The sequence below is a fragment of the Mirounga leonina genome, unplaced genomic scaffold, assembly GCF_011800145.1.
Source record: "Mirounga leonina isolate KUSES-001 unplaced genomic scaffold, KU_Mleo_1.0 Mir_165, whole genome shotgun sequence".
In the NCBI taxonomy this organism is placed as follows: Eukaryota; Metazoa; Chordata; class Mammalia; order Carnivora; family Phocidae; genus Mirounga; species Mirounga leonina.
The window spans coordinates 64,300,735-64,316,372 of NW_023270415.1; the positions used below are offsets into that span (position 1 = coordinate 64,300,735).

Consider the following 15,638-nt stretch of genomic DNA (forward strand, 5'->3'; position numbering starts at 1 on the left):
AAATAAAAGAGAAGACTTTAAAAGACATAGAAGTAAAAAAAAAAAGTCCTTTGCAGAGAATTATAGTACATAAATCAGGACTGTGCAAATTCAGTACTTAGTTATGGAAAATTTGCCACGTTTTTCTGCTTTGCAGATTCACTCCAAAGAATGAATAGACACAGACCAGAAATACAGACTAGTCCCAGGGGTGATCGAAGCTGTAAAAATAAGTGGCAAGAGAAAAAAAAAAGTAGCTAAGAAAACAGCAAGAATCTAGCAAGTGTGACAGAAGAACACAAAGGCATGAGGTGTCCACATCTTTCATGTGACAAATGGGCTAGAGAAGCTAAAACATATCATGAGCACCCAGAGGATTAAGGACTGCAAAATGGAAGAGGAAAGGAAATGGGACAAAGGACAAAAAGGAGGAGAAGAGCTATCTGTGAGGTCCTCTGGATGGAGCCCAGATGAGGAGAACGAAGGTACCCCAGCTGATAGGCAGGCAGCACCATTTCCCAGATACATGAATGAAACCAGCTTGGATCTCCCATCCAGACAATCTGCTGTTATCTGATTGCAACTGCCCAAGAGAGTCCAGGTAAGACCAGTAGAATAAAAACAGATCTCTTTTTCAGTCTGTATACTCCAAGAAGAGGCAAAAAATCCATTTAAACTCTGTTATTCTGCATGTAATAAGAGCAACATTTTTCTTTTATTGTTTTGTTTGTTTTACATCTGTAATCAGTCCTTTTGGCAAAAATATCTAGAAATTCCAAATAAGATAATTTGTCACCGAAAACATTAATTTGGCATTCATCCAGAAAGCAAAGCAGGTTGACAATGAAGAAGTGTACTAAGTTTCTTTTACAACAGTTGCTTTAAGCAGTGGAAATTCCAAAAATTCAGGTTCAGTAAGGAATTTCAAAACCAGGGCATAAAGGAATGTGTTTCTCCATAAATCCTGGTGAAAGTTCTGAATTTCTTAATGAAATGATCTCCATGTTGTGAAAAGAACCAGTGATATGAAATAATGAACAAATGCTTCCATGATAGGAGCATGTTATAGCTTAGGACACTGATTAATAACCACTTCCTTAGATCTTATAGAATCAAGTACATTCGAGAGATATGTAAGTGTGGGTTCTTTGCTGTTCATTTTGATGTTGAGCTTTTTAAGTCAGCTTGAAGAATCATTATTTTCTTTGTGAAATGGAAATTATGGTTCTCATATTACACAAGAGTTTTGCCATGACAACATAATAGTCACAGAAAGAAACAAATCCAATCTTAAGCTACAATAAAATATTAAACCTCCTATCGCAGAACCCTCACAGTTACAATGGACAACAACAGCTGGGATGATAGTGGGGGAGGGGAGGATCTTCAAGACCAAGACTAGAAGACCAGGACTGGCCCCCAAAAATGCAAACCAAGGTTTTTCACAGACTGACCATTAATAATCAGTTAGTTATACCAGTTCAAACATAAAATACACCATTGTGGGGCACCTGGGTGGCTCAGTTGGTTAAACGTCTGCCTTTGGCTCAGGTCATGATCCCAGGGTCCTAGAATGGAGCCCCGCATCACATTGTGCTCCCTTCCCTGCTCAGGGGGGAGCCTGCTTCTCCCTCTGCCTCTGCCCCTCCCCTCTGCTTGTGTGCTATCTCTCTCTCTCTGCCAAATAAATAAATAAAATCTTCTAAAAAGATACACCCTTTTGCCCTTTTCTCCATCTTTTTATTTTTCATTGTAATATTTTTGCATCTTTTCCAGAGACCCCTTCGGTATATTTAACAGTCTCTCTCTTTTGTGTGTTGGTAGTTATAATGCCAGGTCTATAAAAGTGGGCCTTAAACATACATACAAACAAAAACCACTATTCATCGTTTTTCTTCCCCAAAATTACCCTGGTCAAAACCTAAGCTAACCATTGCGACAAACAACTTTGATTCAAGAAAGAATGAAATCACTCATGGTGATCAAGAGCAACACAGGATGATGAACTTTTTTCTCCCAGTATCAGACCAATCATGCCATTTGGCACCAGTGAACAGCACTCCACTTACCAACTTCCCTTTAAAAGAGTTGGCTATAAACTCTTCTCTAGGTGTTGCTGCCATCGAGGATTTGTCTGCATATTTGAGGAGGAGAGCCAGGAAAAACAGTTGTCTTTGCCCAAAAACATAAGTCTATCCAGTAGTGGAATAAGCCACGGATATCTAAGTGAGCTTTGGGTTTTGCACTCAGCTTAAAAGTGATCCTTCCCTTGATTTTTTCAATGCATTTTCTTAAAGGTATTGAAAGCTGAACGTCTCCGAAGAAAGGTTTCTGCAAACAAGGCCAAGAACACTAAAACCTCAAACCCATGTGAATGGGATCAGCTGTTTGTTCTAAACCTCTTACTCACTAGTAGCGAGCTGGCTAACTCTACTCTTTCGCACACACCCACATGTTCTTGGAATAGAATGATATCTTGGGAGGGTTAAATAAATGGCCAGAAACCCTATAGCTAATGATTGGACCAGCAGAGTGAGGGTTAGAATATATTCCATCCCCAACTCCCGATCCTCAGTGCCAGGCTGTTTCTTCATGGGCAGGACTCCATGCCTTGTCTTTACAGGAAGTTTCAACAAGATAAAGGACTGTCCCAAAGGAGTTTCATTCTCCTTCAACAAGATGAAAACACATATAGATTAAATAATAAAATATTGAAGTGGTCCAAAAGGTCACACATGGCAGCAAAAGCGTCTTTAATATCAAAATTTCAGAGAAGGTTCCAACTGTAAAAACACTTACCATGTCTTCTGGAGATAGTAAGTTGAACAGGCTAACTCCTAACTGGTATTTCATTTAGATAGAGCAGAGAAGAGCAGAGACAGTTGGGGACTAGACTGAGGAGAGCCTGGACTTGTTGCCTGGAGTCTACAATCTCTGATCAGGACCTTCTGCTACCTTGAAAAACACACACTCTCCTCCCAACACCTTGCGTACATTTTCCATGATCTGTCTATGGTGGAGGTTTCCCCCGCGTTTTGAAGTGATAGTTACTAACTGAATAAAAAGAGGGCAAATTTTTTTAAAGGTCTCAGAAGTTGCATGCTCACTAATAAAAACATATATTTGAATCTTGCCTCTTGGAGTTAGCGCCCCCAAATTATTTTTTCCCCTATTGGTGATTCATAGGCAGGGAAAGTGAGCACTTTTGCAAGTGAGGTGGTGGAATGCTTAAGTTAGAGAGAGCTTCCTGGGGTCCCTGGATGACATCCACAAGCCTCCTTTGTACATAACATCACCATCTGGAGCAGTATCTACCCAGTACTGAAGTTCCAACGATGCGTGGTGATTAACATAACATTTTAACTTGAGGTGTATTAAACTGACACAGAATGGTCATTTCCTTTTCAGAAGCCAATCCTTAAGCTCAGGAACTTCTAATTTATCAACGGAGCTGCTGAGCCATATAGTCGTTCCTTCCAAAGCTGAAGTCCTTTTGTGATAAATTATTTTACCTATGTGTTTACTTCTTCACCCTTTTATGTAACCCCAAGCAACGCAGATACAGTTTAAATAAGTCACAGGATGCCCTGCAGTTTTCACACAGCCCTCCCAAATTTGTAAAATAAAAACTACGTTGAATATTTGGAGGGAGAACAGACATAGGAAGAAAAAGCGTCATTGTATCCATATTATTTGAATTTTTTTTGTTTTTCCTTTTGGTTAAAAATATGCACCATACTGTACCTTTTTAATAAACAAAGGGCATAAAGTGGAAACTAATGTTATACTACTCATTATTACTTATTTTAGATATATAAATAACAATTGTTGAACTGTTAGCTTACTGAGAGTGTCACCTAATAGCTACTGTGTGGACCTTTCATAGAAATACTTTCACCAGATGTTTGATTTGCTTTTATTCCCACAGCCAGCAGTGAGGGATAGAGTAAGACACAATGTTATTAAACTGGCTTTTGCTTGAACTCTACAGGTATAATTGACATGCGGGAAATATCTTTCAGGACTTGACTCTAAGAAAAGCTTTGTTTCCCCTGAGTAGCAAGTAAGAATTTATTGTGGGCTCTTTAATTGATGTTGTTGGTTTCTTTGCCTTGGCCATTGCGGGGTGCAGAGTTAACTTGAGTCAATGTAATTAGTCAGGACCTTCCTAGATACATTTATTTGCAGCAACTTAACCCTTGGCTTCATTTGCTAGTCTTCTGTTTTATCCCATAAGGTTTTATTTTTTTTTTTAAACATGACATCTACTGTTATGGACTGAATTGTGTCCCCTCAAAATTCATATGTTGACACCCTAACCATCAATGTGACTATATTGCTGGGGCCTCCAAAGAGGTAATTGCATGAAGTATGAGGGTGGGGCCCTAATCCCATAGGACTGGTGTCCTTGTAAGAAGAGGAAGAGGAACCCAAGAGTGCTCTCTGTGCACGTGCAAGGGAGCACCCCATGAGAAGGCAGCTTCTGCAAGCCCGGAAGCAATGTCTCGCCAGAAACCAACCTTGCAGACACCTTGATCTTGGACTTCCAGCCTCCAGAACTGTAAGAAAATAAATGTCCCCTGTTGAATCCACCCAATCTCTGGTATTCTGTTACGGCAACTCAAAGAGACTAAACTCCCTACCATAAACTTTTTTTTTTTTTTAAGCAGTCAAACAAACCTTCAAGGTAGAAGAGCGAAATTGCACGAGGTAAGCCATGTAGCCATCCCTTCTTTCCCTGTCTCCTTAGAGATATTGGTCTGTTTCTATAACCCTCTTGAAGTGATTACTGTGAGTGCGATATACTTCAGAGACATTTACCCCTACCATTCCGCCTGATGTGCAGAAGTACTCTCTCCCTTGAACCACATCTTCCTCTTTTATCTGTTGTGTGGGTCAGGGGAGGGGGGTGAATTTATTTATTCAAATAATAAAATCTCAGTCCATGTTAACCCATTCTCATGTCTTGTAAATGCTGCAGCCTTAGATGTCAGTGGCTTGCTTGGCTCGCCCTCCCTGGTCTAATAAAAGCTGTTCCATAAAGGCCAGGGATGGACTCTGTTTTTAGTGGTTTTCTGGCTCGTGCTCACTTATTTAGAGGCAAGGATGAGATGAGGAGAACGTGCACTTGGGGCTACATCTGGTGTTTTATAGAGTACCTAAAAGCAAACACATCTTGCCACTTCCTTCTGAAGCAGCATAAATTCTCCCAAATAATCCAGGGACATAAAAAAGTCATATGCACTCTGCTGTGAAAACCTTGTCACTAATTCTTATGAATGAGTGACCATGACCTTATTATGCCAAGAGAGCATTTGTCCCCCAAAATGTCATGTCTCTAATGAATTGGCAACTCCACTGACCAAGCCAGGTGAGAGGAAACGTCAAGTTCCTCTCGCCACAATGACGGATACAAACTGAGGCACTCCTAAGAAGTAAAGATGATGACATAAATTTTGTATCCAAGTAGCTTGCTATGTTAGGAGTGCTTGGTTGACTGATCGCCATTTGTCTTAGCTGCTATAACAAAATACCATAGATTGGGTGGCTTAAACAATAAGCATTTATTTCTGGAGCCTGGGGAATTCAAGATGAAGGCGCTAGTAGATTCAGTGTGTCTGGTGAGAGCCCACTTCCTGGTTTGCAGACGGCTGTCTTCTTGCTACATCCTTACATGACAGAGAGAATCACCATCTTTCATGGCTCTTCTTACAAGGGTACTAGTCCCATTCATGAGACCTCCATCCTAATGACCTAATTACCTCCCAAGGGCCCTACTTCCAAATACTATTGCACTGGGGATGAGGGCTTACACTTAGGAATTTGGGGGAAACACAAATACTCAGACCATAGCACCATTTTGAAAAATAATGAGGCAAAGCACTGCTGTTGGAAGGGTTTCCTTGAAGTTGAGAGCGAGCCATCACTAACACTAAAGTTAGATGAACACTTTCATCTAGCTTTAGTTGTGTTGAAATGTTGGCCTTGCCTTTTTAAAAGAATATTTGAAATCCTCACAAAGTGACCTAAAAGGTCAAACTTTTGATCAGATGATAGGGTGAGAACTTCTAGTCAGACATGGCCAAAAGTGCACTCAGTAGATGTTATTGTGACCAGAAGGTCCCAGAGAGCTTATAGCTGTCAACAGTTTCAAAGATTTCAAAGGCCAGTCTTCCTACTGCTTTTAATCCTAGGCTTTTAAGAGCCACCAAATTTTCAAAATGGATACATTCTAAAGCGAGCCCTCGGGCGCTCTCTGTGAGCTTAGCAGCTATTCTTGAAAGATGCATAGATGTTAAGAGCTAGAAAATTGACTCTTTGGCTTTGGTACCTGGAAAAGGACAAAAATTTTCTATCAAACCATGGAAAGAAGCATGTGATCTTGATTTAACTCAGGAAAATGAGACCCAAGACCCTCATTTTTAGTTTGCAGCTAAGGTTCACTTCAATTTTACCACAATCTCTTTCAGTTCAAGTGATAAATGAGTCTCTTGGATAAAAAAAATTCTGACTCAATAAAATAAATATCCAATATGTGTGTAAGTGTGCACATACATATTTGTGCATGCGTGCATCTATTCATGAATGTATGTGGAGATAAACATCTATCTCCCAGATGAAAATTCACATTTACTTATTTTTAAATTTTTTTCCGTGTAAAATTGAATCATTTTTTCTGTTTTTATTTCTCAGACATAATGCTTATACATTACAGAACTTCAAGGATATGAGTGTTTTGGAGAGTTCCATCTTCAGCCATGCATACTAACTGGTTTAATCCCTTGGTACTGACACTCTCTATGAAATCATTACTTGGATATGGTGACCTATAGCAACAATTGGGTGAAGATCAGAAGAGATGTATGGAAATAGGATGCAACTAGCATTCATTTCTTGTCTTTTAGGACCTAGATACATGGATTAGTTTTGTGAAAATAACAAGTCTGAGGGTATACTATTAAAACCCTTAAATAGGGTATAAATTAAATAGTTAAATAGCTCATGATGACAATTTATTAACTAACCAGATATTTCTGGTTAACTACCCCTAAATGGCTTTGATTGCTTCTTCATCAAGAAAAAACATCATGCAACCCAGATATATGTATACATTTAGAAATAAATCATATATGGTACAAGATGTGCAAAAATAGACATTTAAAAATTATTACATCAAGATAAAATAAAATTACACAATTTTATTATTTTTAATAATAGTACAAAAACATTTTTTTTTTAATTTATTTATTTGACAGAGAAAGAACACGAGAGAGGGAACACAAGTAGGGGGAGTGGGAGAGGGAGAAGCAGGCTTCCCGCTGAGCAGGGAGCCCGATGCGGGGCTCGATCCCAGGACCCTGGGATCACGACCTGAGCTGAAGGCAGACGCTTAACGACTGAGCCACCCAGGCGCCCCAGTACAAAAACATTTTGTTGTCATTAAAATATTATTAACAATTACATTAATCTGAGTAGTACTGTCTCCCCTGTAGTAACGGAATGACTTTTCATTGGCTTCTCATAATAAATTTTATTTCTGGCTTATATTAGAGTCCAATGTCAGTATGCTTTCTGGGATAATTTTCTCTCATAACTCCAGGCTGAGTTCATATTGCAACACTGCAATTTGTAGCCTCCACAATCACTTTGAAAAAGGGAAGTAAAATCTAAAAGGTTGCACTAGAAGTTTTAAGGGCCAGGCTCAGATGTTAGTGCACGACTCTTCAGCATATATGTCATTGACCAGAATTCAGTCAAATGACCTGACGGTACAGTGAGCAAGGCCAGGAAATGAAGTCCTTACCTGTGTCCAGAAAAAGAGGATGATGGAATGAACACCTAGCATTGTTTCTGTGATAACAGCACGTATTTTTGTTATTATTAATGCATTTGATTAATTTGATTAATTTAGCGAGAGCAAGACTAATAAGCTTAGTATTTTATAAAACATTGGTTTTATATGGTTTATTAACACACCATATTACAGAAATTCAAAGATTTGGTTCTAAATTTAATTTATTTCATAACTGGCTTTAAGGTCTTGTGATTACTGAAAAAGTTACTTCATAAAGATATATAGATTTGAACAGGAGAAGAGAATTTGAAAAAGATGTTTTTGTTTTATGAGATTAAAACTCTTTTGCCTGACAAGGGAACGCATTTTACCTTTTGACCCCATTGTTGTCTGTTAAGTCTGCGGCAGGGAAAGTAACTGGAACTCCAATGATTTCAGTTTTTTGCTAGTAAAGAATCTCAAAAGTGGTACCTAAGCATTTATTTTGCTTTGAGAAAAATTTTGAAGAGTGCCTGCTTTAGTTCCAAATTTCTTAAAGCTTTGTTAGAAAAATCAAGGGACTACATCTTACTAATGATGACATCAGGCTGTTATTGACTTACAAACTATCAAGGCACAATATGCCCTCAAGAAGAGCTTCATAATTAATTGAAATGGATACACATCCACAGTTGGCATAGCCTCCCAAATAATTTTAAATATTCAGGTTAACATCTTACTTTTATTTCATAGTATGGGGGATAAAAAGCTTGTTCTGGTAGAATGGGTTAGCTTCTTTGTCCATGTTTGATGCTGTTGTGCTTACATTGTTAATACTATCTTCAATTTTCAATTTCTTAATAGGAGTATTTTAAGCTACTTGGCATTTCATCAGCATTAGATTTTTAAAAACTATTTGATATAATTTATAAGTTCACTTAAGCGGGTAAAAGTAAACTACAAATTATTGCAATGCATTAAAAAAAAAGAAAAACGGAAGTTTCACTGCCAATCCCTCCACGTTTTGGGACTTCCTCTCTTCCCTCTGGACATCTCTTGAGTAGCAGGTGACCACCTGCTAGGTGACCTGTGTGAGGCCTCCCTTGTCCATCTATGTTTTATTTATTTATTTATTTATTTATTTTTAAGATTTTTTATTTATTTATTTGAGAGAGAGAGAATGAGAGAGAGCAAGCACATGAGAGGGGGGAGGGTTAGAGGGAGAAGCAGACTCCCCGCCGAGCAGGGAGCCCGATGCGGGACTCGATCCCGGGACTCCAGGATCATGACCTGAGCCGAAGGCAGTCGCTTAACCGACTGAGCCACCCAGGCGCCCCTGGTTTTACCAGGTTTTTTTTTTTTTTTAAGATTTTATTTATTTATCTGAGAGAGAGAATGGGAGACAGAGAGCATGAGAGGGGGGAGGGTCAGAGGGAGAAGCAGACTCCCCGCCGAGCAGGGAGCCCGATGCGGGACTCGATCCCGGGACTCCAGGATCATGACCCCATCCGAAGGCAGTCGCCCAACTAGCTGAGCCACCCAGGCGCCCCTGTCCATCTATGTTTTAAATATTTCTAAAATAATTGACTTATGTTCCCAAGTAAATACAAGTTGAAGTTGTTTTCTTCCCTCAACTTAAGGGAGCATCTTACGCAGTCCCCAAAGGTGCATGTCCCACACTTGAAGCTACTCTTTAGGAACCTACAGATGATAAAAGTGTTTAGGATAGGTTAATCCTAAAAGTTCTAGGCAGAAGATAGAACTATATGTTTTTGCCTGTGTGTTCATTTTAGTTTTCTAGGTCAGTACTATTTTCTTTTTACTGTTTATCATAATCTCTCAGTGCTTACATGTTCTAAAGTCTTAATCTGGCTCTGCATATTAGTCTAGGTGAATCATTTTTACGTGAAAAGTTCAGGGCCAGGAGTGCAGGCAAGCATGGGGATTTCAGCATGAGCCAGCAAGGCTACTTCTGCCCACGTACTAAAATCAAGGTTGCTTCAGCTTTTGACTCCCATCCACTGGCAAATTTATGTAAAGAAACAGAAGATGCCCCGTGTTTTAATGTCCACCCAGTTTGTCGTTAAAAAATAAGAAATAACTAAGGGCTTTCTTTTTCAACATTCCTCTGGCTATTTGGGGTCTTTCTGGTTCCATACAAATTTTAGGATTGTTTGTTCCAGCGCTGTGAAAAAAGTTGATGGTATTTTTTTTTTTTAAAGATTCTATTTATTTATTTGACAGAGAGACAGCGAGAGAGGGAACACAAGCGGGGGAATGGGAGAGGGAGAAGCAGGCTTCTTGCCTAGCAGGGAGCCCAATGCGGGGCTCGATCCCAGGACCCTGAGATCATGACCTGAGCCGAAGGCAGTCGCTTAACCAACTGAGCCACCCAGGCGCCCCGGAAGTTGATAGTATTTTGATAGAGATTGCATTGAATGTGTAGATGGCTCTGGGTAGCATAGACATTTTAACAATATTTGTTCTTCCCATCCACGAGCATGGAATTTTTTTTCCATTTCTTTGTGTCTTCCTTAATTTGTTTCATAAGTGTTCTGTAGTTTTTAGAGTACAGATCCTTTACCTCTTTGGTTAGGTTTATTCCTAGGTATCTTATGGTTTGTGGGGCAACTGTAAATGGGATCAATTCCTTAATTTCTCTTTCTTCTGTCTCAGTTTATAGAAATGCAACTGATTTTTGTGCATTGCTTTTATATCCTGCCACATTGCTGAATTGCTGTATGAGTTCTAGCAATTTTGGGGTGGTGTCTTTTGGGTTTTCTACATAAAGTATCATGTCATCTGTGAAGAGTGAAAGTTTGACTTCTTTGCCAATTTGAATGCCTTTTATTTCTTTTTGTTGTCTAATTGCTGAGGCCAGGACTCCTAGTACTATGTTGAACAACAGTGGTGAGAGTGGGCATCCCTGTCATGTTCCTGACCGTAGGGGAAAAGCTTTCAGTTTTTCCCCATTGAGAATGATATTCACTGTGGGCTTTTCATATATAGCTTTTATGATATTGAGGTATGTTCCCTCTATCCCTACACTGTGGAGAGTTTTAATCAAGAAAGTATTTTGTATTTTGTCAAATGCTTTTTCTACATCAACTGAGAGGATCATATGGTTCTTGTCCTTTCTTTTATTAATGTGATCTTTCATGTTGATTGATTTGTGAATGTTGAACCACCCTTGCAGCCCAGAAATAAATCCCACTTTGTGGTGGTGAATAATCCTTTTAATGTACTATTGGATCCTATTGGCTGGTATCTTGGTGAGAATTTTGGCATCCATGTTCATCAGGGATATTGGCCTGTAATTCTCCTTTTTGGTGGGGTCTTTGTCTGATTTTGGGATCAAGGTAATGCTGGCCTCATGGAACAACTTTGGAAGTTTTCTTTCTATTTCTGTTTTTTGAAACAGCTTCAGAAGATAAGTATTAGTTCTTTAAATGTTTGGTAGAATTCCCCTGGGAAGCCCTCGGGCCCTGGACTCTTGTTTTGGGGAGATTTTTTAAAAAATTTTATTTTATTATGTTATATTAACCACCATACATTACATCATTAGTTTTTTTTGTTTTTTTATTAAATTATTTTTTTATTATGTTATGTTAATCACCATACATTACATCATTAGTTTTTGATGTGGTGTTCCATGATTCATTGTTTGCGTATAACACCCAGTGCTCCATTCAATATGTGCCCTCTTTAATACCCATCACCAGGCTAACCCATCCACCCACCCCCCTCCCCTCTAGAACCCTCAGTTTGTTTCTCAGGGTCCATAGTCTCTCATGGTTCGTCTCCCCCCTCCGCTTTCCCCCCGTTCATTTTTCCCTTCCTACTATCTTCTTCTTCTTCTTCTTTTTTTTTTTTTAACATATAATGTATTATTTGTTTCAGAGGTACAGGTCTGTGATTCATCAGTCTTACACAATTCACAGCGCTCACCATAGCACATACCCTCCTTTGGGGAGATTTTTGATTACTGCTTCAATTTCCTTGCTGGTTATGGGTCTGTTCAGGTTTTCTATTTCTTCCTGTTTCAGTTTTGGTAGTTTATAAATTTCGCTCATATGTGAAATATAAGCTGAGATGTCCATCGACAGATGAATGGATAAAGAAGATGTGGTATAGATAGATAGATAGATAGATAGATAGATAGATAGATAGATATACCCAATGGAATATTACTCAGCCATCAGAAAGGATGAATACTTACCATTTGCATCAACGTGGTTGGAACTGGAGGGTATTATGCTGGGCGAAATAAGTCAATCAGAGAAAGATAATTATCACATGGTTTTGCTCATATGTGAAATATAAGAAACAGGATTGTAGGGGAAAGGAGGGAAAACTGAATGGGAAGAAATCAGAGAGAGAGACAAACTATGAGAGACTTAACTATAGGAAACAAACAGGGTTGCTGGAGGGGAGGCAGTTGGGGGGGATGGGGTAATTGGGTGATGGGAATTAAGGAGGCCACGTGATGTGATGAGCACTGAGTGTTATACACGACTGATGAATTCTAAATCTGAAACTAATGATGTACTATATGTTGGCTAATTGAATTTAATTAAAAAAATAAATTAAAAAAGAAGTAATTAGGGGTGCCTGGGTGACTCAGTCAGTTAAGCATTGGACTCTTGATTTTAGCTCAAGTCATGATCTCAGGGTCCTAGGTTCCAGCCCTGCACTGGGATCCATGCTCAGCTCAGCTGGGAGTCTGATTGAGATTCTTTCCTCTTGCCCCTCCCCTCTGTTCAAGAGCCCTCTCTCTCTCTCAAATAAATAAATCTTTAAAAAAATAAGAAGTAATCATAATTCATGTATATAGGGAATTTCCTAAATTTATATCAGATTTACAATACTTTGGGTAGAATGTTATTATATCTATTGAATATATCAAATACATTGTGGTGATAAAGATGGGGCTCTGAAGTTGGACTTTCTGGATTTGAATACTGGCCCTGCTACTTAATATGTGCACAGCTTTGGCAATTTATTTAATGTCCTCAATTTTCTATCTCATAAATTTATTTGAAGTATAAATAATACACAAACTTGTATGCAATGCCCAATAGACAATGTGTGTCCAATATGTAGTTTTATTATTATACTAATAGATATTACTAATATCTATGACCACTGCCACTGAATAGTATAGGGATAAATATGTATGCATGTGTGTATGTATGTATCCTTTGCAAAATTTTATTCTATTTTATAATGTTTAAGTTTCTTGATTCATCCTTAGGCCACTGATACTAAAATCCTCTAACTAACTTTCATCATGACCATTGTCCCTTTTGTGCTATATAAATCTAAGGGTAAGAGTATGGATGTCAGAATGTGGGTTTCAGTGAATCTCTTAGAAGACTTCGATAAGTCTTCTTATCTGGAGCATTTTATTTTTTAAGTACTATTGTTTATTTATGTATTTATATATTTGTTTTAATTTTTTATCATACACCCCATTATTATTATTGGTGTTGTTGTATTGATCCACTGATAAAGCATTTCTGGATTTTAGTGTGGAATACAAAAGTAAATGCAAGAACAACAAAAAATTGTCCTGTTTGTATCACAGTCTGGCCCATGACTCAAGGTCAGTATTGAAGCCAACAAAGAAAAGAAAAATAAGCCAAGGTCTGAATTCATATTTGGACTGTTGCATTCTGGGTGTGTCATGGGGCTTCACAACCTTTTAGGTTAGATTACTTACTCTGTTCTCATTTCCCCATGCTCCATGTGTTTTTCAGGAAGAGCTTCCAATGGAAAAGGCACTGGTCCATACCAGCTGCAAGAAGTTTGTTTATAATGATCGATTTAAATGAGCAAACAGAGATTGAACACCTATCCTATGACCCAATCCGTGCTAAGTGGCAGGACACAAAACTAGGTCTGCCTCTCAAAGGTTCAAACTACAGTTGAAGAAAGAGGAAGCGGAGAGGCAGAGAGGGAGGGAAAGAAGGAGGAAGGGAAACAGGGAGGGATGTCCCATAGGACTTCCACAAAGATAAGCACTAAACAGAAGAACAAACAAATTGCAATAGAAGAGGGGATATGAGCTAAATTGTTTCAATAGTCCAAAGATAGGAGTTCTTTTCTGAACCCACCTATACACTAAATTTCCTACTTGTTTTTGAAGTAGCAGAGGGACATCCAGGCTTCCATTTCTTATTCCTTTTATTGTAAAATTAAAATTATTTTTTTAACTCCTGAAGACATGATACTGCAAGTGGAGGTTGATTATCCTTGCTGAATTTATAGTATATCTCGCTGCTTTAAACAAACCTACCTCATTATATCCAGGGTATTAATAAAGCCAGAGTTCATCTAGTCTCCCCTAGCCCTTTCAACTTAAAACAGGGAAAGGTGGATACTAAGGGGGTCTTCTTGGCAGCAAGTCGGAGTTACTTTGGGAAAGGATGGGGTGGGGACAGGTTCTGGCAATGGCTGCCCAGGCAGAGCAGGTAACAAGTCATTGAGATACATGCACTTACATTCTCAATGTACAGATGAGGAAACAGAGTCAGGAGGTGCATTGTTCAGGTTCATGTGGCTAGAAAGCTCTGAACTGGGATTTGAACCCTGCCGGTCTTACTCCTAAGAAGCCACTTCTCATTTTTACTGTATTATAAGCATCTCCTCACCATGATTACAATCCTCCCAATAGGAGAAAGTCTTTTTGGACATTGAATTGCAAATAATTTTTATTCTATGTAAATTGTGTTCTTACAGATGCTAGTTTATTATGGATCAATTATTAGAAATGAGCAATAATAATGAGAAAGTGGAACTAGGATTTCATCTGTTAGGAGGTGAGACATAGAACTTCCTAACTTAACAGAAGGTCGAAGTTCAAGTTCTGCCTCCTTCACCAATTGATGACATTCAGAGGGGGTGATGTGACCTATACTAGTTCTCAGCTACCTTGTCACAAAGCTGGTGTTAGAATCTGTATCTCCTGAAACCTAATCTGTCAGCACAGATTCTTCCCCCAGTCGGTGTGGTAGTTGTAGCAGCCATGTTAGACCTGGCAGTATTTCGATCTTTCTTCAGCCTTCCCTTGTCTGGCTAGGTCTGTGCATCCAGGAGCAAGTAAGACTCTATGCTACGGAATCATCTTCCCCCTACATCTGTGCTTGCTTAGGAGCACGGTGTGCACGCACATATTTTAGCACAGTTTTCCAAGAAAACCTTTTTGTACTACACATCACTCAAGGGATCTGATTGTTTTAGGTCAACACAGGGAAGCATAATATATTGCTTAAGAGCAAAGCATTTGGCACCCAACAGGGTTTGAGTCCTGGGTCTGTCCCTTGCTAGCGATCTGCGTTTAGGCAAATTATCATCTCGGTGCCTCAGACTTCTCCTATCTAGAATAAGGGGAATAATGATATGTCACAGAGTTATGGGCTTTGAAAGAGTTATTATAAGGAAATATACATTGCTTATACTGGGAATTTGTTCTTTTTTGTTATCAATCACATTTATTTATTCTATTGATGGGCAGTAAACCTGTTTCCAGTGTGGGGCTATAATAAGCAAAGTTGCTATGAACATTTTTGTACAAGTCTTTTTGTGAATATTTATTTTCACTTTTCTTGACTAACTACTTGGGAGTAGAATGTCTGGGTCGTAGGGTAGGTGTGTACTTTACGCTACTAGAAAGAGCCAGATTTTTCCCCAAAGTGGTTGTACCATTTTATATTACCACCAACCAACAAGGTGTGAGAGTCGAGTTGGCTTTGTTCACTTTCTCTATTATACATGTTTTTTTTTTTCATTGATTTTTGCTATTGTCTTTATAACTTCCCTCATTCTTCTTTTGGGGTTACTCTTCTCTTTTATTCCCTACCTTAAGGTATAATCTTAGGTCTTC

General features: G+C 38.8%; 1 protein-coding gene across 1 annotated transcript in view; it reads left to right on the forward strand.

Moving 5' to 3' along the window:
* The window catches only part of LOC118015418 (regucalcin-like), a 72,024-nt gene extending 65,276 nt beyond the window's left edge, over positions 1–6,748 (forward strand). The window contains 2 exon segments of the mRNA XM_035012268.1: positions 4,647–4,689; positions 6,673–6,748. Coding sequence (XP_034868159.1) covers positions 4,647–4,689; positions 6,673–6,748 — 119 coding nt within the window.
* Positions 6,749–15,638: the final 8,890 nt, after the last annotated feature.